Here is a 24,368-nt window from a genome sequence, read left to right as displayed (position 1 = left end):
ACACATCTTCCATGGTGAAAGTAAGGGCTGAAATCCATACCCCCAGTACAGAGTTCATTCTCTCTGTCAGACTGAGCTCTTCATTTATTTATCAGTTCCTTTCCAGGGGCAAGATTGGCAAATTCGAGGATGCAGTTTAGCTGTAGGTATATCTGGAAACCCACAAATGAGATCAGGTCACCCAGGCCTCCAGATGCTGTGCTGGAATGAGACAGGATTCTACAGACATTTGAGATTGCCTTTTCTCAAGAAGCCCTTGCAAGTGCCTTTCAGCTGAAGCACTGGTCTCTAGTAAACTATTTATTCCCTTCTTTTGGGTCATTGCAGAAAATGAGCTGTTTCTTTAATATTTTAATAACCAGCATGGTAAAATATAATATATTTTTTTTACGTTTTTGGAAGTTTGTTAGTAGTGATGAATTTGTACAAAATTGATTGCAATTCTCTATTAAGTATATATTCTTACTTATTGTAATCTGTGAAAATTGAAATAAATAAAACTGGTATATGTCTCAGGGCCAAAGTGTAAGGCAAGGCACACCACTTGTTTAATAGACAAGTCTAATTAAAGTCATTATCAAAGAGCCTAAGGTAAGCACCGGAGGGCAGTAGCCCTTCTGTCTCTGTTTGTTCAGCTAATTTGCTCAGCATGTATTTCACCTGTCTTAGGAAACTGGGGACAAAGAAGCAGCAAACTTGCCCTTTTTTGTCTCATTTTTGCTTATACTGCATGAATAATATAAAATTATGATATCTGCTGCTTCTCAGATCTTCATTTTCTTGAATTCTGAAATCCAGAAGTTGAATTCTAAAGTCCTCATTAGTACTTCTGATTAAGGTAGCAACTTTAAATATGAATAGCATATTTTGCTGAATCTTTCTTGTCTGTAAACGACAATAAAGGAATTGGCATTAAGTAATAACATTGTAATTCCATGCATACATATGAATCAAAGTCAAGTTTCCATCTGCAGAGAGCACTTGAATATGATGAATAAAAAATACTCAGCAAAGAAAGGAGGGATTGCTCCAAGCTCTTAACACAATGGCAAAGGTAAACATGAACACTCTGTATGCCTTGGAAGCAGTAAATTAGCTTAAATTATCACAGAAGCCCTTACATTTCAAGAAGGGCTATGTCTTCCAGTAAATTAGGGTTATCAACTGTGATGAGTCACCTGGTCTTACAGTACAAAATAAAAACCACTTAAACTTTTTTGCTGGTTTCAGTCACAGTAGAATTTGATATAAATCAGTTGCTCCATGGAGGGCTCAGGCTGTGCTGTGATTGTTCCCTGGAGCACAGCACTTGGTGTGATTTGTGTGAGCCAAATGAGTTAATTGCTCTTCAAACCTCTGCAGTGGCTTGATAACTTCAAAGTTGTCATATCTATGAAACCATAATGCCAGCACCAGGTGCATGTAGAGACTGAACAGCATCACTTCATGCAAATGTTTGTCTTCTCAGATGGAGATTATTCTGGGAATTATATAATAGATTTCCTTTTGGGCTTTTAATCTGATAGTATCTTTCTGCAGTGAGTTCAAGTGTTGTCAGACAGGGAATTAAGAATTCACCATGGTTATTGATGCTAGCCTTCAAAAATATTTGTCAGAGCAAAGCTGAAATGTACTTGGAGGATAAGTCAGTTATCAAAGCAAAACCCTTGGCAGTTTGGAGGAAGCCTGTGGTTTCTCTTGCATGTCCTCCTGCCTAGGCAAGGATACAGCCTGTGGCACCACAGACCTGCTGTAATGGGAACTGCTGTGCCAGGCTGGGAGTCACCAGCCCAGCTCAGCACAAGCTGGCCCTGCTCCTGTGCCATCCAGTGCATAGGTAGTGGGAGAGGGAGGACTGATGCCCTCAGGCACCAAACATGTGGCTTTTGACTCCAAAATTTAGGAGGTGAGCTGATGGGCAGGGCCAGCGCCCAGCTGTGTGCCAGGCAGCTGTGCCTGAGCAGAGGGGACAGGGCTGTGGGGCAGAATTTGCACCACTGACAGCTCTGGTCTTGTCCAGGGGATCCAGAATGATGTTTCTGCAGGAGTGGATGCTGTGTCAGCCCTGCAGGGCTGCAGCCATTGAGGGAGCTGGCTGTGCCTGTGAATATTGATCTCTCCTTGCTGCCATCTGGATGTCGAGAAGAGAGAGCCTTTCCCCTCAGCTGAGGTTTTTGTTTCAGTTCTGTGGGAAATGTGGGAAAGGAAGGACTGAGTGAGGCAGTCCTAGATTACATTAGTGCAGTCAACTCACTTTATTGCCCATTGGAAATGGGCTAGGGTGTCTGTCCCCCATCTATGGAACAGCAATTGGAGGCAGAGGGGCAAGGACTTCTGAAATGTCATTGAGTTTATAGGTTGTGCTCCCTCATCTCCCCCAACAGCAAAAAAAAAAAAAATTGTTGGGAGACTTTGCATTCATCTGGGTCCTGCTCCCAGAGGGGCTGATATAGCACAGGGAAAATCAAAAGGCCTGAGTGAATGAGTTGCACAACTGATCTCTGCAGGGGCTAAATCCATTCTCCAAGTGTAACTGGTGCTGTGGTGTCTGAAATAACACATTATTGATTTATGACTGAGAACAGCTCACAGAACAAGGTGCTTCTTACACATAGACTTTGTGGATTATCTACTTTTTATTCACTTTCCCTTTGTGCTCTGTATTTAAATGGACACCATGATCAGGGCCAGGGCATCATGATCCTATTGCACATGATACTGTGGTAAAGTGGTGACATAGGATCTCAGTGCACTGAGATCTGTTACAATGACCCTTCTGCTCAGACCCAGCTTGTTTTCCTTTCCTCAGAGGGAGACGTTGCTACGGCAGCTGGAGACAAATCAGCTGGATATTGATGCAACTCTGGAGGAGCTGTCAGTGCAGCAAGAGACTGAAGACCAAAACTACGAACTGTATGTCACTGAGCTGTCTTTTCTAACTGCTTTGGGTGTCACGTGAATGTTGGGCAGCCCCAGCTGTGCCATGTGGCCAGGTTGAAGGGTCTAGTGCATAACATTTAGGGATCCTTTGGATAAAATGTTGCTTTTGAATGGCATCACCTGAAGAAAAGCATGCACCTGGGGATCCGTGGGAAACAGTCTGGTTCCTACAGGCTTGTGATTGGGGAGGGCAGGGCAGGTGGGGCTGAGCAGCACACCTGGAGCCAGCACATGCTGAAGTAGATAAAGTGCTGGAAGGGGATATTTTCCATCTCTCAGCTGCTCAGCACACAAGTTGGTTCCTCTCCTGGCTGTTGCACTCCTATGTATTTTGTGTCTTATGACAGTAGAAAGTAGTAGCAACAACACTGCTGTCTTTTGTTCCCTTTGAACACCTCTGAACTCCTTGGTGTATTTCTGGATTGAAATAGTGACTGGTTCCTCTTACCCTGTGTCTGGTGTGTGCCTTGGCTGTGTGCTTGGCTGCTTGTAATGGTGTTTGCCAGCTTTAGCCCCATAAAGCCAATACACCTCTAGCACAGTGAACAGGAATTCATGTTCTGTGAATTCCCATCACAAGGCTTTGATTGCAGTGGTGTGCAAGCCAGAAAAGTCAGCCTCAGAATGTAGTGAAAAAAGATTTACAGGCAGCTTTTGTTTGGAAATTGGAATAGATTATTATGAAATATTCATGCACAGGCTTTTGGACAAGCATTTTTCAGACCAAGTTTTAAGTTCTGTAACATTGTTCAGCATGTTTGCCTTGGAGGGCATTGAAATACCCCAATTCACACAAAGCAATGCTGTTTCCAGAGCATTCACCTCATTCTCCTGCTGAGGGACTAGTTTGTCACCTCATGCCTTCCGCACTTCTCTTGATGTCCCTACTCAAATGACTGGGCTGTGGGCCGAAGGACAGCATGGGCTGTGCTTTCAGCTAGTTTTCCATACTTTGTTTGTACTGCTTTGGTAATGGGAGGATACTTAATAGAATCAGGAGTTGGCAGAACTCACACCACAAGACCTTGGTGTTTTGTCACCTCTTGCCCTTCCAGGAGTTCTAGAGTGTGCTGGGTCTCCATATGTGTCACTTCAGCTCACAAATCCAGCAGAAAAACAAGTTGGATGGGGCTTGGAGCAGCCTGCTCCAGTGAAAGGTGTCCCTGCCTGTGGCAGGGGCATGGAATGAGATGAGCTTTAAGGTCTTATCTAACCCAAACTAGTCTGAGACTATGTGACTGTGAAATCTGTCTTTGCTATATCTACCTCAGGGTTAGTCTGTGTTGGGCTGGCTCTGAGAAGAGATCTCGGGTCTTAAAGGCAGCAGCAGCAGTGTGGTAGTGGTGGAGGGGTGGTCAGACCTCCTGGTTCCAGCAACAGGTATTAGACTGGATCATCCCACCCAGTGTGACCACACTGCCCTGCTGGGAGGCTGTTGGCACGGTCACTCTGCAGATTAGCTTAACATGGCCTCAGAAATATCAGAGCCTGACATAGGAGGACTTGCTGAAATATTAAAAGCAAGACTTTTCTCTAGGATTCTGTTTTAGCAAATAAAGTGACATCCTTATGCAGCTGGCCAGCTCCTGCATGTTCATATCCTGTACAGAAACCAAAGTTCTTCACTTTCAGAAAATAACACTTCTTTAGAGAAAGGGCTTTAAAATACCCTGGATGCTTTCTGGCTAGAGGCATAGATTCCAAAAGAAAAGCACCACGGAGTGTCATGTGTCAGTACTTTGATCACACTAAGAGTGCTATTTTAGGGTTTTTAAGATTTTTCTCTGCACCCCAGGTAGAAACAGAGAGTCTGTTTGTTTAAATGGCACCTCTGTGGGACAGATGAGCTGCAAAGGGGTTACTTCAGCCCCAGAGTTGAAAGGCATGCACTTCTTATAGTCAGTTTTTATCCCTGCAGGAGGTCTCCAAGCTCAAGTTTTATAGCCAAAGACCTAATTTAAAGAAATGCTCACATTCATATGTCAGTGAACCCAGGTTTGGGTAAAGCCTCAACCTTAGTAAACAGTTTGGGCTGGGAAACAGAGTACATGTGGACACAACAGTTTGTGATAGGAATCAGAGCTTGCAGCGGTGCGGCAGGTCTGCAGTGCTCATTATTAGGGCTTGAGAAGGTCCTTGCATCCATGCTTGTCAGATGCCCATCATCTTGGGATTACCAGGTGTCTTAGTTTGAAAAGACAGGTGTCTGCTAAGGAGGGCAGGAGCCTCCCTTGAAGTGGAAAATGCAAACTCCCTCCCTCTGAATTATTATAATTTTGAAATTATTATCATTTCAAAAAGAGGCTCTCGGGCAAAGATATGGGGAAAAAAAATTAAAATAAAAAATAAAAATAAAAATGCAGTAATACAAAACAACACTGACAGAGTTAGAATAGGACCTGACACCCTGTGGGTCAGGGTGTTGGCAGCAGTCTGATTGAGTGGTGGCTGCAGCTCTCTTTGTGAAGAAAGTTTCCCTAATACCCAACCTGAACTTCCTCCGGTGCAACTGGAGGCCTTTGTGTTTTTCCCTTTTTATTGCTTGGTAGAGGAGCCTGAGCCTCACCTGTCACACCTCCTGTCACAAGACCCCACCTGTCATACCTCCTGTCACGAGGCCTTTGTATTAGTTGCTTCAGTTCAGACAGCACTGGGAGTTCTGCTGTGGATCACCCAAAGTGCAGAGCAAGGGGAGATGACTGCAGATACCTGGGGCCACAGGCCATGGTGTGTTGCTGCAGCACTTCTCTGGAAGCCATTCCTACTCTCCTGCCGTAAATCAGGGCACAGAGCACAGCAGGGTGACAGCGCTAGGACATCTCGGTTGTTCCCTTCACCCCTGTGCACATCTGGTAGCTGCTCTGTCACAATGACCAGTGCTAAATTTGGCTCAGTGAGAACTGAAAGAGAACAAGAACTCTTCCTCCTGCTGCAGCGGCGTGGGGAAGGGGGGACACCCGAGGACAAAACTGATCCAAAATGTGGATCCCAGAGATAACACAAGGTGGCACACGACGCTGACTCTTCCACCTTACATAAGCCAGCCTGGGCAGCCACTGCCTGGATGTGCCTGTGGGAGACACAATCTGCATCCAGTTCTTTCCCTGTGTTTAGGCTCCTCACTGCCTGACACACCTCTGGCTCTGGTGCTGTCCCTGTGCTTTCAGATTTTACATTTTCAGTGCTGCTAAAAGAACATTTCAGTCCATTTTGAGTTATTGAATTCTTTTAAACAAACAGTAATGACTTTTATGATGTTCTGAATTTATACCTAATATGCTCAATTTCTACATTTTTAATTGTACTCAGCTTATCTTCTGTTTTCGGGAAAAACCTGTATATGTTCAGTGTGCCATTCCCCCACAGAAGGGTGCCAGGGCTGGGCAGCCCTTTTGGTGAAGAAATTTTCCCCAGTACTCAACCTTAACTTCTCTGGCACAGCTTGAGTCTGTCTCCTCTCACCATGTGGGTGCCAGACCAGTGACTGCAGACAGGCATTTGGGCTCTCTTACTGAGGACTCTGCTTTGGGGAGACACACAGAGACAGCTTTAGTCACTGCAGAATCTGGCTGGGGGGTTGGGGGTTTATTTGCTTGGTTGTTTTTTTCCACGTTGGGCATAGCTCATAATTTCAGGAAGACCTGAAATTATGGTGCTGAGTAACATCTGCACAGTGGCAGGAGGAGCTACACCAGCTACAGCCTGCTTTCTCTTCCCCTTGCCACATTTTTATCTTCTCCACTTGCTGTGAATCCTTGTGATCATCAGACAGGTCAGGAGTCAGCTTGAACTGGAATGGGACTCTATCTAGGTCATGTTTTTTGGGGGTGCTGCATTAAGAATTAAGTGCATCTAAGCCTGTCATCAGTCTGTCTTGCTTGATAAGGGGGGACATGGAGCATGTCCTGCATTTTATGGAGCAGGGACTATCCTGCTGCATTCATTTTATCAGGTGGAAAACAGGACAACAGCAGGAATTAAAGCTGCTTGGCCGTTGATTATACATTCAGGGACTTGGGCTAGGGGGATTGAGGCAGTACCTTTAATGAGCCCAAAACAAACATGTGGAAATCTAACCCTTGCTAACCCCAGTTAAAATGATGTCATCCAGCCGATTAATCTTCATTTTCACAATTAATAAAATAACCCAGAGCGCTTCTTGCCACATGAAATACACTTGAACAATTTTTCACAGCATGTAGAACCAGGAGCCAAAAAGCTTTAGTCTGCTCCCATCTTCAATATTAAATGAACACAAGCACTGACAATTTTAGGAATTGTGAGGCTAACAAGTCCTTTTGTGTGTTTTGTGTTTCCCCTGGGAACAGAGCAGCAGTAACCTCAGGCCCTGATGAATTTTTGTTCCCACAGAGCGTGCTCATCTTCAAAATTGCATATAAGTCTCCTCTTGCGAGCAGGTCCAACCACCAGTGAATTATTCAGGAGTCTGAGAATGTTTTGGACTTGTTATTTGGTCTGTTATGGAATGATTGAAAGCTAAATAAGGAGCCCCTGTGAGTGAGGACGGATGAGCCACCTGGATGTGCATGGTATATTTGCAGTCTCTGTATCCCAATGGAATAAAGGTGCTTAGGTGTGAGTTCACCTTGTAGGACCTAGTCTGCTACGTCCAGAATGGGCACAAAGCTGCTTATTCCACAGTAAGGTTTTGAGTGCGTCCTTTTCCAAAGGACTGATGGATAGAATGAGGAATGAACAGATTGTGTAGAATCTGAGAAAAAACAGACACATGGCAGGTTTGGCCTGGTGTGTTCCCAAAACAGCCACACTTGTGCCTCTGAGGAGTGTGTGTAAAGCCAGAGAAAGCATTCATGCATTATGTAGTATTTTCAAAGTGTGGAGGATGCTTAGACACCTCCATCCTGGAAATCACTGCGAGCTTGCTGGCAGAATTTAATGTGTGCTGGTTTTCCACCCACCTCCCTCACAGAAGATCTGGCTATAAAAACTCAGCAGAGCTGGTTTATGCAGCCTGTGTAGACAGAACCAGTGTCAGACCACCCTGATTTCCACAGTGTCACAGCACAAGGCTTGGCCCACGTGTCTAGTTGGAGCTGGTCAAAGTGACATGAAGCACACGTGTCACAGCTGTCCTCAGTGCTGTGCTGGGGCAAGAGTCTATGTTGTGCTGTCCCCAAATAACCATTTGTATCTTCCTGCTGAAGAACCTGCTGTCTCCTGGTTTTATGCCCTTCACACACCACAGGTGACAAAGGTACAGGAGCACAGATGCAGACAAAGCCTGCATGTGTTTTATGTCCCAGTCTGGTTGCGCTGGAGGGAAGGATGACACTCTTTATACTTCAGTTAAGTAGTGGGGGTTTTTTCTTCCAGCTCTTAAATTCATGTGTTTCTGGAGGAGAAACAGGTGGTAGTCGCAGCCTTCCCTCCCTCTGGAGCTGGCTACTTTCCCAGAACAAAGCAGGCTGTTTCCAAAATGGGCAGCTTTGGTAGAACTATGTACAGTAAATCTTCAAATACTCTGGTATTGTTAAGAGTTTCCTGTGCTTTGTTGAATCCAGCTTTAACTATTCTTTGAGCTTCATATTTTGTATACTGATGTGACTCTACGTTCTTTGTGTCTTCTTGTTCCCAAATCTTCAGCGTACAATCATCTTATCCTACCTGAGGCAGTCAGTTACCTCAATGGTGGGACTCAGCAACTTGAGGCTCAGAGATTGTTCATTCTGGTCTCACACCATGTTGGTGATTTAAGTGTTCCCACAGACAATCAGGAGAGCAAGTACTGCTGGCAGCAGTGCCTTGCTGCTGGATGCAGCAGTGCCCAGGCTTGCAGGCTTCCATCCAGGATTGCTGTTGCTATAAACAGGAACAAGGGTGCGTGTAGATCATCTGAGATTAATCTCTCCTCACAGTTGGGAAGCAGGAGTCTTTAATGCTGAGTGGGTCTTGGGAGGAGGGGGAGTGAGTACCACAAAGCAGAGCTGTTCAGCTCTCCTGTCTTCAGCTCACCAGAAGGTCTGGATCAAAGCTGGGAGAGGACGAATGGCAGAATTCAGCACTCGGGACATGTGATGTGGAGCTGAGGAGTTGCACATTGTATGCAGGCAAAGCTCACAAACAGCTTTACAGGCCATGGCAATTCACATGGTTTGGGGATAAAGAGCCTTAGCTTTGTTGGATGAGGGCTGAATTGCAGGGCCTCGTGGTTTCTTTCCCACCCCACAGAAGCCGTACATGCCCTGCTTGGAGGACGTGGAGCCGTGGCGCCCCTCCTCAGGAAGGGAGCGGAGTGATGGAGGGGTATTGAGCACACACTATCATGTTCTTGCAGCATGTGTGATGTATTGTGCATCTTCCAAACCAACCTGATGCAGTCTCCACAGAGCTCAGTGCAGGAGTTAAACTCCTCTATGTTTTTTCTCTGGTGCATGACAAATCCATGCATCATTTTCAGTGGAATGTGTTGTCGCACAGCTCGCCCCAGGAGAGGGAGGATGGGGACTGGATGCTGCATCACGTACTCTGAGCTCAGCTCTGCTGGGAGCTTATGCTGGTATAGCCAGTGTTCTGGGTGGAATAGGCACATAGTCTTGGCCTGGGTCCTGGTGGAAGCATCAGTGAGAACACCACAGCTGGCACTGATGTAGGTGCCTTGACAATCTGCAGCTTCCTCATAAGGGACAGCAGAGGTGCAGCACCAATCTCTGCTCTCTGTGATCAGGGACAGGACCCAGGGAATGGCTGGAGCTGCATCAGGGCAGGTATAGGTTGGATATCAATGGACAGCATGTGACAGCCAGACTCTGGCATGGCTGGGATTGTAGTCCTTAGTCCAGACTTCCAGAATGAGCAAGGTGAGTCTTTCCCAGCCATTCTCACATGGAGAGCTGGGAGCAAGAACACTTTTCCTCACCCTTGAGTAGATGACTATTTTGTTTGTACTGTTGAATTTCTTCCTGTTTCTGCTACTTGGGATCATCTGTTTCTATTTATATATTGTCCTTGTCTGTTTATGGTGCTTAACTAATTCTGCTTTTTGGTGCTGCCTTGATCTCCACTTCAGCCAGTTACTTAGTTAGGAAAAGATTCAAGTAACAGCTTCCTGGGGCTATTGTTCCCTAGGGCTCCAGACACTGCTGGTCACAAAGTATATTATTTTGTTCCTTAAAAGTATATAAGGTTACTGCCTTAAAATAGGAAATCATATCTCAAGGATTAGAGTCTCTTAGACCCCACTGTTTGCATTCTGTTCAGCAGTCAGTCCAGGGAAGGTTCTGGCTGGCTCAGGTCCCTGAAGGACAAGGTCATGCTTTGTGTGGGAGAGGAGGCTCTCCCTTCACACTCTCATTGCCTGGAGCACAACCAAAGTCTGTCTTGCAGAACCAGCTGAATCCAAAGTCTCTATGCACAAATTCATTAAGCTTAATGAAATAATAGGTGAGATTGGGATGTGCTGGATATTACACAGGATGCTTCACTTTGGGTGTCCTCTCTGTATCTCTCAGCTGTGCAGCATGTGACAGATCTGTTTTTCAGACTATTTAATGGCAAAATATTATTTCTGTCCACATTTCTCTGCACACAGTGTGTGAAACAGGCTGCTGACCCTGTGGGCTGCAGAAGGAGGCTTGGGTTAGGCTTGGGTTTGTTTTGGAAAAGGAAAGAGCTTTCCACTCTCTATAGTGGCACAGGCTATAATGTTCTTCCAGTTGGGAGCCCAGCCAGGATGACAGCCTGCTCCAGAGCTCCTGCTACTTGGCTCCAGGGCCTCTCACACAGAGGGGGAGTGTGTGCAGGGGAGAGCCTGCATGTAGATCTGCACCCTGTGAGGGGGGTAATGGCAGTCAGTCTTCTCTGAGCCCTCAGGACAGCTCTTTTCTTCGGATATTCAAGGATTCTCCTCTCAAATCCATTCTTGGCTGATAAAGAGGTTATTACAGCAGTCTTCTTGAGTACTGTGATTTATTCTGCAGAATGTAAAAACATGCCATTCCTACAGCACTTACTCCTTTACAGATGTATCCAACAACTGACTTCAGGTTGCATTTCAAGCCCTAGCAGGCTGTTACAGTCTGTCTATTCAGGGAGCTCTCAATAGTGGTGCAAATACATTTTTTTATCCTGTAGTGCAAAGCAGGTTGGGATTCTCCACACCTCAATGCAGATGGGCTGAGTTCAGCTCATGTGGGTAAACCAGATTTATTGTGACCCAGGGAGTCTCAGTGTCACTGGAAACAGATCCATACCCTCCCAAGCCCAGCTGGAAGCACACCCATACTCTTCCAGCTCAGCACACAGCCAGATGAAAAGGGCTTATATAAAGGAAGGAGAGGGACTTTTTATACTGGCAGGTAATGACAGGACAAGGGGCAGTGGTTTTAAACTGGCAGAGGGCAGGGTTGGATGGGAAGAAACTCTTCCCTGTGGGGGTGGGGAGATCATGGCATAGGGTGGCCAGAGAAGCTGTAGCTGCCCCTGGATCCCTGGAAGTGTCCAAGGCCAGGCTGGACTTGGAGAAGCCTGGCCTAGTGGAAAGTGTCCCTGCCCAAGGCAGGAGTTGGAATGAGACGAGCTTTAAGGTCCCTCCCAACCCAAACCAGTCTGGGATTCTGAGATTCACCACTCCCCATATTTGTAATTTATCTTCCCCACAGGTTCCTAGAAATGATGGAAGCCCGAAGCCAAGGGCACACATCACCACTAGCAACGAACGGGCAGAGCCCCTCCTCCGGCTCCCAGTCACCCATCGTACCTCCGAGCTCCGCATCGACAGGCAGCTCCAGCCCCAGCACCCCGCAGCCGCCGCTGCCACTCACCACAAGCGCCACCATCTCTCCTGACCCCGCTTCATCCTTGTCACCAGTGCCTGTCCCCGAGGCCCCGCAGCCCCCCGCACCCGCCGCAGCTCCCACGGGCCCCCCGGCCGCTGCCCCCCCGCCCAAGCGTGGCATCATCGCGCGGCTCTTCGGGACATCCCTCGCAGCCGAGCCCACTCCTCCTCAGCCAGGTAGGTGCTGGTGCTGTGTCCTGGCAGGTCGTGACCCATGGGCCTTCCAGTTTTCATTTCATTTTCTCCCTGCAAGAGGCTGAGTAGACAGGTGTGGAAGGCCACAGGCCACAGGCGCCATGCTTATGCAGCGGGTGTCCAGGAAGACTTTCATTCTCTATTTTCTCCTGATTAGCATTTTGGTTTTTCTCTGTGCTAGATGGGGACTGTGCCCAGCCAGCTGCGTGGTGGCTGTAGCATGCTTAAAAGGATGATCCTGAAGACACAAGAGACACTAATAAAATAAGTAAAATGTCAAGTTCTTACCAGGAGCAAAAACACCTCTTGAATAGCAAAAAAATTACTAGAGAAGCTATTTGAAGTGCCATCCTTGCATATGTGTTGCAATCAGGAGGGGCTTCTGTGCATAACGGAGAGAAACGGAGCACTGGGTTTAAAGGTATTCAGCCAGAAATGTAGGTCCAGGCTCCACAGCAGATCCCCCTCTGGGTAAATCTGCTCCTTCAGAGCAGGTCTGGGAGGAGGGAGCCCTCGGCTGCTGCCTCAGCGCTTGTACTCGCTGGAGCAGTGCAGCCCTCCGTCTAGACCCTGCCGAACAGAGTGCCAGGCAGAGGCATCAAGGGTTTGTTGCATGTAATTTTACTGATCTGGACCATAATTTGCCTGTCACATTCGCTTTGTTTGCAGAACTAACTGGAGCTGCAGAGCTGGCACTACCTAAAAATCAGTGACATGGTTTGAGTCAACCTTTGGAATTACTCCTCACTGTGGCTCACAGTGCTCCTGAGACACCCACAGAGAGAAAGTAGGAGGTGCTGGGGACACGGGTTGCAATTTCAGATGTTGAAATGGTCTGGTTTTAGATCTACACACAGTGTTCTGCATCCTGTGCCTCTTCCCAGATATGATACAATGCACCCATTTTGGTTTGTTTATGACTCTTCTTATCCAGAGAAAATAAAACAAAAACCAAAGAGGGGAGCAGATGTTAGAAATTCCTTGTCTATAAAAAAAACCTTTATCATTTTGATCTGTAGAGAAAAAGACAAGTGGTCTGCTAGCAGTGTTACAGTGAGTGTGTTTGGGGTTTTTCTTTTTCTTCCCTTTTTTAACTCTTTCTTACCTTGACAGCTGTTTTGGGCTTGTGACTTTCAGCCCTGATATCTCGGAATGCTTAGGGGCAGTTGCAAAAGGCAGCCAGGAAGAGCCGGTGTGTCAGTGTTGCAAGGTTTCAGGGTCTGCCAAGGGCCTGCACCTCCACTGGAATGTACCCAGGCACCAATTCACTGGAAAGCAGCTAAAAAATCATTGTTGCCAAGTAATAGTTGGTTTTTCTGGGAACTACTATTTAGGATTTCTCTTGAAGTCTTGGAGTAGTAATTGTTCTGGCTGTGGTTTAGCTTACACCATTGCTACTCTGTGGTGTTAGTGGTACTGTTGGTATGCAGAAGTGGTCTGAAGGATGTGCTAAGGAGAGCAAAATCTAGAAAAAAAAGGCACAAGTCTTGTTTTATCCAAAAGAAAAGTCTAGATGTGAAGTGCATCATAAGCAGAGGAAAAACATTGAGTATTGCAAATTCTGGAAAGGTTAATCACTTCAGGCTTCTTAGTTATGCTCATTTCATGAGTTTTCATCCTGATACCTTGAAGATGGGTAAAAGTGTTTCTACATATAAACTGTATTAAAGTCACTCTCTATTTGAGGTAGCTCTTGAGCTTTTGTTTACACAAAACATCTAAAAGTACAATGTGAACAATTCTGCCTTGGGCAGTTAAAACTGAAAAAAGCAAGAGTATAAGAGAGGGTGAACTGAACAGTCTGGAAAAGGTAAGAGAATAGTGAAGGGACATCCCCCAGGAGCAGTGCATGTAGCACAGATGTAATAAAACCTGTGGTACAGTCAGTCATAGCATTCCCTGGAGAGCAGACCCAGCCCTTGCCAGGGAGGTTTTCAGTCTGTCTAAAAGCCTGGGTCAGCCTGGTGCATTCTAAACCACAGCAACCATGATCTGTGAATGCCTTCATGTCAGACTCTGGGCTGTTTTATGTCTTGTTCATAACCTTCCTCTTCCCTCACTGTGGAGCCAGGGTCCTGCTTCATGGCTGCTGCCACCCTGAGCAGCACAGATCTGGAAAAAGCCAATTTCTGTCTTGTTTGTGGTGACACCAATGTTTTACAAATCGCTCATGCAGATCCTGCTGCTGCCACTCCTCCCCCCAACCCTGCAGCCCCTGCCAAGGTACAGAGCGTGGAGGACTTTGTTCCTGAGGACAGCCTGGACCACAGCTTTCTGGAAGACCCAGTGCCGCAGAAAGACAAAGGGAAACCACAGGCCAAACACCGTGTGGATAGTGAAAGGTAAGGAAACGAGGGTGGCAGCAGGGAGTGCAGGTCCCCAGCAGGGACACAGCTGGATGTGCAGCCTGGCTAACATGGTGCAACCATTCAGTGATTCCAGAGCAGTTAGCTGCCCCAGAGGCTTTCTGGCTGTGCTGTGGTCAGGCATAGCATTCACTGTTTCCCATTTAGTGACACACACTGCTCCCTGGGAAGGAGGAGCATCATGAAAAGCAGATTATCACCTTCCTGGTGTTGCAGTCTTGCTTTGTGCTCAGATTAAACTTCTGGGCCCTTTCCATCCCTTTCCTGGGTCAGGAAGGGATTTTCCTTCTGGCTGAACACACCGAATCATTTGAGATATTTTTCTTCTGGAACATAGTTCACTTTGCAGGGATACTATGTTTTGCTTAATGAATATTTTCCTTCTGCAGATGCACAAAGTGTGGCCAAGATCCTCTGTGACTTGGTAATATCATTCCTGAGGCACTATGAAGGGATTTGGGTTTGGTGGAGGACACTTGGGAGCACTCTATAGCTCTGTGGGATTCTGGAAGGAGGGAAAGATGGAGAAAGTCATGCTCCTTTGGGAGTGTCACTGCATGATTGCCTGCAGAATCAAAAAAAAAAAAACTCTTAGGGGGTTTCTGCTTCTTTTTCTCTGTCTAGTGTTTCTTCCCAGTATTTTCTCACTAAATTGGAGAGACACAATTTTGATAGATGATAGGGAATGGGTTGGATATTCACATTCAAAGAGTAGTGATCTATGGCTCAATGTCCAATTGAAGATGGGTGGTGTACAGGATCTGTACTGGGACATGGACTTCATCCATGAAACAGAAGGATTGAGGACACCCTTATTAGATTTACCAAGCTGAGTAGTGTGGGTGACATCAGATGTCATCCAGAACCTGGAAAACATGAGAAGTGGCACGTGGGAACCTCATGAGGTTTGCCAAGGCCAAGCTCAAGTTGCTGTACCTGGGCTGGGGCAACCTCTGGGATCAGTCCAGCCTGGAGGGTGAAGGGATTGAGTACAGCCCTGGGGAGGAAGACTTGGGGGTGCTGGTGGGTGAGAGCTGGACCTGCCCCATCCCTGGAACTCCCCTTGCCCTGGGTGGATCCCCATTGTGGGCAGCAGGGGAGAGGGAGTTCTGCCCTGCTCAGGTGAGACCCCACCTGCAGGGTTGCCTCTAGCCCTGAGGGCTAGCATCAGGAGGATGTAGAGCTGCTGTAGAGAGGAGGCCACAGAGATGCTCCAAGGCCTGGAGCCCCTCTGCTCTGGAGTCAGGCTGGGGGAGCTGGGGGTGTTCACCTGGAGAAGACAAGGCTCTGAGATGATGTTATTGCAGCCTTTCAGTATTTAAGGGAAGATGAGCATGGAGGTTTTAGCAGGGCCTATTGCAATAGGATGAGAGATGGTGGTTTTAAACTAAAAGAGGGGCGATTCAGACTAGGTATAAGGAAGAAGGATTTTACAACAAGAATTGTGAGGCCCTGGCACAGGTTGCCCAGGGAAGTGGTGGATGCCTCATCCCTGGAAACATTCCCAGTCCAGCTGGATGGGGCTCTGAGCAAACTGATCCAGTTGAAAATGTCCCTGCTCAGTGCAGAGGGTTGGAACAAGACCCCTTCCAATCCAAATCCAATCACCGGTCTGTGATTCTATAATTATCTCCTTAAAATGGCAGAGCTGTGCTTATGCCATAGGCTGTATTTTCTCCTTTTTTCCACTTTTTTCTTTTCCTAGCTTTGATGGTTTTTAACCAAAAAAAGAAGAGGGGATTGTGTATACTGAGCTGCTCAGACAAGAGGATGTGTATGAGCCATCTGAAAGCAGACTGTCTCTTAAGAAGTGACCTAAGTATACACTCAGGCTCTGTATCTCTTTGCTCAGAATATTCCATGCCTGCTGCCTCTTATCATCAGCACTGGATTAACTAGGAGAGTAATTAAGCACAGACACTGCTCATTTGTGAGTGTGGTGGATTCTATCTCTTTTGACATCCTTGTCATGACCCAGTGTTCACTACTTCAACCACAGCAACTTTAAATCAGTGCTGTTTGTGAGGCTCAATGCCCATGTAATGCAGGTCAGCCTGAATCATCATCCCTTGTGATGGCAGAACACGTGGATGTTTTATTAAAACTAGAAAAAAAAAAGGCAAGAAAAAAGTGGTGGTTGCTGGCAGCATGCTGGCTTACAAAGTGTCTTGCTCATGGCTCTGGCAGAGCTGAGATATTTTTCTGGGTTTAACAAGGAATTGTCAGAAGAGGCAAGCCTGACCTTCTGAGAGACTGGGTCCTGAGGTGCCCTCAGAGCTCTGGAGTGGCAGTTCTACTGTGGGTGGGAGGCTGATCCTTCACAAAGGCTTCTCTGCTTCAGAGTGTCAGTCAGTGGAAGCAAATAAGTGTTAAATTGTATAAAAAGTCAAACATGTCAGACAGGGGTGCAAGAACCCTACTCCTTTGTTTAGAGTTCATCCTTTGCTCACAGTGATACCCAGGGCAGTCACAACAGCTCTGTTTCCCTGGGAGAAGACCTTGCAGCACATCCCTGCAAATTCACATGCTCATTACTCCTCTGCAACCTGGCATCCATGGCTTGCTCTGATTTCTTCTATATGTCACACAGTTTTCTCAGTGGTCTGGCAATTTTCCATTCTGTTTCTTGCTAGAATAAGCCAGATGTGCAGAAATTAGGAGATGCAGATGTGGTTCTGACCATCACTTGCAATAATTGTTTTCTTTCAGATGTCAGTTACAGCCCCACAGTAGCAAGGAACAACATTCCAGTTCTGTTAGCCTGTCCTCGATAATTAGCTTCTGCTGCAGTGAGGAGGTGGCTGTAATTCCCATAAAATCTGCTGCAGAAATTTATCTTTGACCTAAAGAACACAGTAGATCTGTGGTTATGTCGGAATCTGTGGTATTTAAATGATCCTGAGATTGTAGAAAGTCTCTGTCTTTCAGCCCCGCTGCCAAAGAAGAAGCCATAATTGGTCTGTGCTGGTTTCAAGGTTGTTTATTCTGTTTATCTCTCACATGTTCTGCTGCCCTGCCCAGCTCTGTCCTGCAGGGCAGCGTGTGGGGCTCTGCCCTCAGTGGGATGTTACAAACATTAAATACCAGAAACTCCCTGGGCTGCATTTACAATAACGTGCCAATATCTGTCACCTACGTTAGACAGTGTGTCCCCAGCCTGAACCAACAGAAAAATGCCAACACCACAGTGAAACATGGAGGGCATGAAGAAGGAGAAAAAGGACAAGACACACCCAATTTCCTCCATCTTGCCTCCTTTGAACCCCTTATCTAGAATCCTAAAATTCTAGTTTTGCACCCATGCCGCACTAATTATTACTTATATCAAACACTCAGAGCTTGTAATTCATCCTGTAAGACTGAAAGCTCTTTTCCATGGACAGAGATCACAGACAGTGTCTCCGGGGGCTCTGTCCAGGGGGGTTCCTGACCCCCTGCCAGGGTCCCAGACCTGCCAGGGCAGCCAGAGGGACGCCCTGGATTCACACATGAAATCACTCAAACCTCAGGGAGATTTTTTTTGGTTTTAAAAAATGGAATCCTGGAAGCTGCTTTTCCCCTGTATCTGAGTGAAGAACAAGGCCTGAGAATGTCCCAGCAAGGTGCATTCAGGTCTCATGTACATTTTGAAGCAGATACCTGAGTGTTGAGCTTACATAGCTCACCAGCCTGCCTGGGTGTGCTGGAGCCAAGGGTAAGCTCCAGGACTGAAGTATCATTGAAGATATGGCAGAAGAATGGGCCATGTTTTGAGAATTTGTGAAATTACTTCTCCTACCCAAGAGGAATCACCTTGGTGACTGTGAGCGGGAGTCCTGAGAGCACCTCGGTGTACTGAGGTACATTCACAAGGTTGGAAGGCAGCTTGGGGGCCATCCAGTTCAACCTCCCCCTCATCCTGGGCCACTCAGAACTGGTTTCCCAAAACCATTTCCAGATGAGTTTTGAATATCTCCAGAGAATCCACAGCCTCTCTGACAACCCATGTCAGTACTCAGGCATGCTCTCAGTGGAAAAAGTGTTTGCTGATGTTCGTGGGGAACCTCCTGAGTTACAGTTTGTGTCTCTTGCCTTTTGTCCTGGCACTGGGCAGCACTGAAAAAAGCCTGTTTCCATCTTGTTTGTACCTCCTTCAGCTGTTTAAATACCTTTATAAGGTCCCCTCAAGCCTTCTCCAGGCTAAGCAGTTCTGGCTTTCATGTGGGAGAGCCCTTCCTCATGTGAGCAATGCTCCAGTTGGTTAATCATCCTCATGGCCTTTCACTGGATTCACTCTCTCTTTGCTGCGCACTGGACTCCAGCCGTGGCCTCATTGGTGCGGAGCAGAAGGGCAGCATCACCTCCCTGACCTGTTGGCAGTGCTTTGTCTTCTGAAGACCAGGACACCATTGGCCTTCTTGGCAGCAGGGGCACCTTGTTCAGCTTGGCATGCCCCAGGCGTGCAGTGAAGTCGTGGGTTTTTTTAAATGGCATGTTGTGGTTCTCTGATTTGCAGTAGAGAACTCCCAGAATCAGTTTCTTTGCCAGTTAATTAGGAAGGTATTTCAGTCTCCCAGTTTGCTGTTTCAGAACTTAATTTGCTGCCCTGAGCCAGCATGGATGTGAGTGCACCAGAGGACCTAATCTGGCCCCAAAGCATCTCGCCCTTGGCTTCTGCTGGGTCAGGTGGACTGGGTCCCTGGGGGAGCTGAAGATGTCTGAAAGCCATTTTATGCTTTACCTGACAGTGTTCCTGATCTTTCTTTTCTGCATCCTTAGACATTTATCTTAAACATGGATTAGATGTCTGTGTCCTCACATCTGAAGGGCTTTGAAGTGGTTGTTTGCTTTTATGGATCTGTTATGGATTCCATGATGCCCAGCTCTGCTAGCCCAAGGGAGGGAAGGTTCACAGTAGAAGACCAACCTAGAACAGCCACACAGGCTCATCCTGCAGCATGGGAGTCCCTCAACTTACCTGCTTTATTAGAGCTTAGTTTTTTTCTCTTTCTTTAGCCCCACAAAAGGTTGTGGCAGGAGTCCTTGAGCTCCCGGGGCTATGGGAACATGGCCTAGCCAGGTTTGAGGCTGTGAGCTCAGGTTGCAGCAGGGTTTGTTTCCTCCCCAGCAGCCAGTCTGTGACACACTGGAGGCTCACAGAGGACACCCCAGCAGGCTCTGTGGTCACTAGCTCAGAGCAGAGCTCAGTGAGCAGCATCATTTTGGGGGGGTACCTGCACCTGCAGACACTTTAGCTCAGTGCTCATGCCAGCTTGGCAGTGCTTCAAGGGCTGCAGGAAGGGGTGCAATGTGATTGGGTTTGCATGCTTTGCCTTCCTTCCAGCTGGAAGCTCAGGACCACAAGCTGATCGTAGTTTTGCCTTGTCAGAGCCTGTTTATACTGAAGTAGTGATTTTCCTGATGTATATTCACTCCACTGCTCTGCTCTTACGCTGTCGCTCAGCGATCTGTGTTGGCTGGAGATGGAGGCAGGGTTCTCACTGCGGAAGGACGTGACCCACTTTGGTGAGGGGATATACACGTGGGGGTGTACACCCATATCGACTGGGAAAGCTGGAAATGCTTCAAGTCTGTGTGGAGTATGGAAGGACAGTGGCAGCAATCTCTTCAGAGCCCCTGTGCTTAATAGAGCAGTGATGTGTTGAAGAAAGGTGGTGTGTCTAGCTCAGAATAATATCCTGCCATTTTTAGGATGCAACTCCATTTTCTTTTCAGTGCATTTCAAGAGAAAACCCTGCCAATGCTTTGAAAACCTCAGGAATCACTCACTTGTCATTCCTTCAGCCTCAGGGCTCCTTGGGCACCAGTTTTCCTCTCCTTTGTGTGGCTGGGCTGTGTGCCTTCATCCTGGCATGGTGTGAGAGCTGCAGTGTTAGTGATGAAGGGGCTCTTCAGCAGCCTGGCCCTGCTCAGTAGGGCACTGAGAGCAGGTCCTGAGAGCAGAGGGATCCATGCCAAGGCAGAGGGAAGGCCTGGTCCGGGTCTTAGCCAGACTCCAGCCCAGACAAGCAGTGGTTGTGATCACTTGTGTCCCATTGTCACAAACAGCTCCATTGTCTGTTGTTGGCAGATGTATTAACTCTTTAAAACTACCTTTTCAAGCAGTACCCAGCAATATAGAGCAGCCAGAGTGAGCAGTTGCCATCATCCCAACTGTTTTTAAGGTATTTCTCATCTCACCAGCACACCATATTCCAGTGTCTTCCAGTGCTAGTCCTGTGCTGGGAACACCACTTACTTCCAGTTGAAGGATTTTAGGGTTTTGTTTATGTCTGTGCAATCTAATCTGTTCCAAGCTATAATATGTTTTTTGTCTTTGTATAAACAGAAGGTTGTGCTCATACCGTCCAGGTGGCATCATTAAAAGGGCAGAGACTTACATGTGGGGTTATCAGGAAGGAACTGGTTATCTCTTGTGGATGAAGCAAATAGAACAAGGAAAGGTGATGGCAGAGACTCATCAGCTGAGCCTGAGGAAAATATCTGTATTCCTGACATGACCAGATTTTTCATAAAGTGTTAAAATTTTGAGTCCTAAGGACATTCGGACAAGAATTCTCTATTTCAGTTTCAAAGTTCTCTCAGGCTGTCTTTGAACACAGAACTGTGCTACATCCAGGGAGGCTGACAGACTCCCAGCTCTGGCAGTGTGTTCTTAGGTTAATTTAATTTGGGCAATGTTAAAGCTTGGCTATGGTGTCTGTCTATCTGCCTGCTTCAGGGAGCACTGCAGAAACAGAAATGGTTCCAGGAAGCTAATAGCTGTCAGTGAACTCCCATAGCAGTGACAGTGTATGATCAGGTTTAATTACAAGATGTGGTGATGAAGACAGGCATTTCCCATGGTTTGACTGACTGATCCTTATATGGTGGATGGAGCTTCATGTTCTGATGAAGCTGTGGCAACAGGCTTCTCTACCTCTGAGGCTCATCTCCAGCCACACATTTCCAGCTGGAGGGGCAGCAACTGCTCTGTGACACATCCTGCTGTGGCCCTCTAGGTGTGGGGCTCGTGCCACTGCTGCAGCCTGCAGAGGGCAGGTCCCACCCGAGCTGGGCAGTGGCAAGGGAAGGCTGGCAGTGCACAGAATCACAAAATCACCATCTGGTTTGTGTTGGAAGGGACCTTAAAGCCCTTCCCATTCCAGCCCCTGCCATGGGCAGGGACACCTTCCACTATCCCAGGTTATTCCAAGCTCCATCCAACTTGGCCTTGGACACTTCCAGGGATCCAGGGGCAACCACAGCTTCTCTGGGCATGCCGTGCCAGGGCCTCACCACCCTCACAGGGAACAATTCCTTCCCAATATCCTGTGTATCCCTGCCCTCCTTCAGCTTAAAGCCATTCTCCTCATCCTGTCCCTCCTGACCCTTGTTCAAAGTCCCTTTCCAGCTCTATTGGAGCCCCTTTAGGCACTGGAAGGGGCTCTAACACCTCCCCAGAGCCTTCTCTTCTCCAGGCCTAACTATCCCCATTTTCGGCCTGTCTCCAGAGCAGAGGTGCTCCAGCCCTTTAATCATCAGCTGCCCCAGGCTGGGGATGTGTCCCCAGAAGTTGGCTGTACGAGCCAGGCCAGTCTCAGTCTTTGTGCTGGGGGAGGCCGGTCTGTCCAGCACCTCCTGAGGTGCTGTGTCTGATCACTCTCTGTGTTGCAGTGATGGAGAGGCACCTGGTGAGAACCCCATGGTGGCAGGTTTCCAAGACGACTTGGATCTGGATGACAAAATCCCCAGTGGACCAATGCTGGCAGCAGAACGAGTGCCAAGCAAGAACATCACCCTCTCCAGTGAGGAGGAGGAAGAGGTGAAGGACTCTAAGGTCATCCTCATATCTGATGGAGACAAAAACACAGAGCAGGAAAAAAAAAGGTACAGAGCATAGACTGAAGTGTGGGGTTGTGCTGGCAAACCTGGATCTCTCCTCCATCCTGACACTGACTGTGTGTGGCTTCTGGGAAGTCTTGGTGTCTCTGTCTGCCTGTTCTTCAGCTGTGAGCTGGGGCTCTAGTTACTGTAGGTATAGCTGCTATGTGTGGTGTGTCCTACCCCATGCCTTGGAGCACTGTGCTCCTGTGTCACTGGGGTGGTTCTGCATGCTTTTCCTCAAATTTAAACAAGAGTCTGGAACTAAGTACCAGAGTGGCTGTTTGTGGTGGTGTGGGGAGGAGAGAGGAGTCAAGTCTTGGGTAAAGGGAGTGGAGTAACTCACCACACCCTGTGCTGGGGAATGGTGATGTTTTCCACATACCACATCCTGTGGGGTGAGAGTTAGGATTAGGGACACAAGGGTTATCCTCAGCATGAGTGATGCATTTGACTCCACACCCCTATAGGATGCACTGCCTTTCCCAGTGGGCTGCATGATGCAGCCCTCAGGCAGGCTTAGCTGTTAAGTGTGCCTTGCTTCACAGAATAGGGTGGACAGGCTCTGACAACTTGTTTCTTCTCAGGTCTTCCAGAAATTCTCTGAAACCCCAGAGTGAAGCAATTTTGACCAAAGCAACTGACCCGAGGCCTCCTGACAGCTTACCTCCCCGTTCCGGGTCTGAACGAAACAACAGCAGCAAGGGCAACATGAGCCTGGCAGCTCCTGCTGCTGCCCCCACAGCGGCACCCCAGGCCTCAAAGGCCACTGCCCAAAGCAAAGGACTTGCTTCCAAGCAGAAAGTAGTCAAAGAGGAGAAGCCTGAGGAGTCTGACAGTGATCAAGAGGGACCAATAGCTACTCAGATGCTTTCATTTGTTATGGATGACCCAGACTTTGAAAGTGAAGATTCTGACAGCCAGAAGAAAAAAATGGTAAATAACAAGCCCATGTTGCTGTGAGCTGTGCCAAGCTGAGCTGGAAAGGTTGAGGCATTGCCCTGAGCAGAGACTTCATCTGATCTCCCCTCCCTCAGCAGTAGTTGCAGCAAGGCAGGTGCTAAGCAACCTGCAGAGTTTGATGTGAGCACAAACCTAGTAATGCTCTGAGTATGGAAGCCACCTGGCAGCAAGACCCCCATAGAATCACAGATGCATAGAATACCCCGAGTTGGAAGGGACTCAGAAGAATCATTGAGTCTAGTCCCTGGCCTTGCACAGACCCTCCACCAACCCCACCCTGGGCATCCCTGGCAGCGCTGGCCAAAGGCTCCTGGAGCTCTGGCAGCCTCGGGGCCGTGCCCATTCCCTGGGGAGCCTGGGCAGTGCCAGCACCTCTGGGGGAAGAACCTTTTCCTAATATCCAGCCTAGACCTTCCTGACATGAGGTTTGTGTTTACAAACACAAACAAGATTTGTGCTTGTGTGTTTTACGGTGCTGTTTACTCTTAGCCAGTCCAGCAGTGTGGGAGGTATGAAATGTAAAGCTGCTGGGTTTTCACGTGAACTATAACATGCAGAAGTGTGTGTCTGCCAAAAAGAGTGAGCTCCTTGCAGTCAATCCAGCAATAAAAAGGCACCTCTTGTCCTGCACCTCTTCTCTGAACTGGTCAGAACTTGCTGCATGACTTGAGATATTTATGATTTTGGTGACCTCTACTCACAACCTGCAGAGCAATCTCTGGAAACTGCTAGCAGTGATTTGGGGTGGGCAGTGGCTGTTAAGGAGTGTCCTGATATCTGGGTTTGCTGGTGTTCAGGGGGTTTCCCCTGTGTTGGCATCATTCTGAATCCTGTTGAAAGGACTGTTGTCCCAGTTTCTTTGACCTTACTAATGTGTCATGCTGTTTATTAAGTAATTTTCTATTCATTTTACATCTTCCTGTTTTTCTTGATGATTTAGTATGAAACCAAAAGTATTTGGATCAAGTTTCCATCTTTTGCATGCTCCAGTGAGAAGGGATCCTCCAGTGATGAGGAAGCAGCAGTGTCAAGGAATGCCTGACCCAGGGAATGCTTTCCCACTGCAGGCTGTACTGGTCAGGCAAAGCAGTACAGCCATCGCCATTGGCAGGGTGGGGGCACTGCCTGAGCAGCAGCACAGGGGCCGTTTTCCATCCGTGTACAAAGGTACAAGAAAAGGTTGGATAACAGATTCTGAAGAGGATCAGTTGGCAGGTATCAGATGA

General features: G+C 47.6%; 1 protein-coding gene across 3 annotated transcripts in view; it reads left to right on the top strand.

The window, feature by feature from the left end:
* RABL6 (RAB, member RAS oncogene family like 6) overlaps window positions 1–24,368 on the top strand; it is a 53,519-nt gene that overhangs the window by 23,913 nt on the left and 5,238 nt on the right. For all 3 annotated transcript variants that reach the window (XM_077787872.2, XM_085593687.1, XM_085593686.1), the window contains 5 exons: window positions 2,810–2,913; window positions 11,580–11,932; window positions 14,127–14,292; window positions 21,973–22,185; window positions 22,767–23,115. In XM_077787872.2, coding sequence (XP_077643998.1) covers window positions 2,810–2,913; window positions 11,580–11,932; window positions 14,127–14,292; window positions 21,973–22,185; window positions 22,767–23,115 — 1,185 coding nt within the window. The remainder of the gene's footprint in view (window positions 1–2,809; window positions 2,914–11,579; window positions 11,933–14,126; window positions 14,293–21,972; window positions 22,186–22,766; window positions 23,116–24,368) is intronic.

The sequence above is a fragment of the Lonchura striata genome, chromosome 17, assembly GCF_050655825.1.
Source record: "Lonchura striata isolate lonStrDom1 chromosome 17, ASM5065582v1, whole genome shotgun sequence".
NCBI classification, from domain to species: domain Eukaryota; kingdom Metazoa; phylum Chordata; class Aves; order Passeriformes; family Estrildidae; genus Lonchura; species Lonchura striata.
The sequence above is the reverse complement of the archived record's forward strand: the minus strand, read 5'-3'. Positions and strand labels throughout refer to the sequence as shown.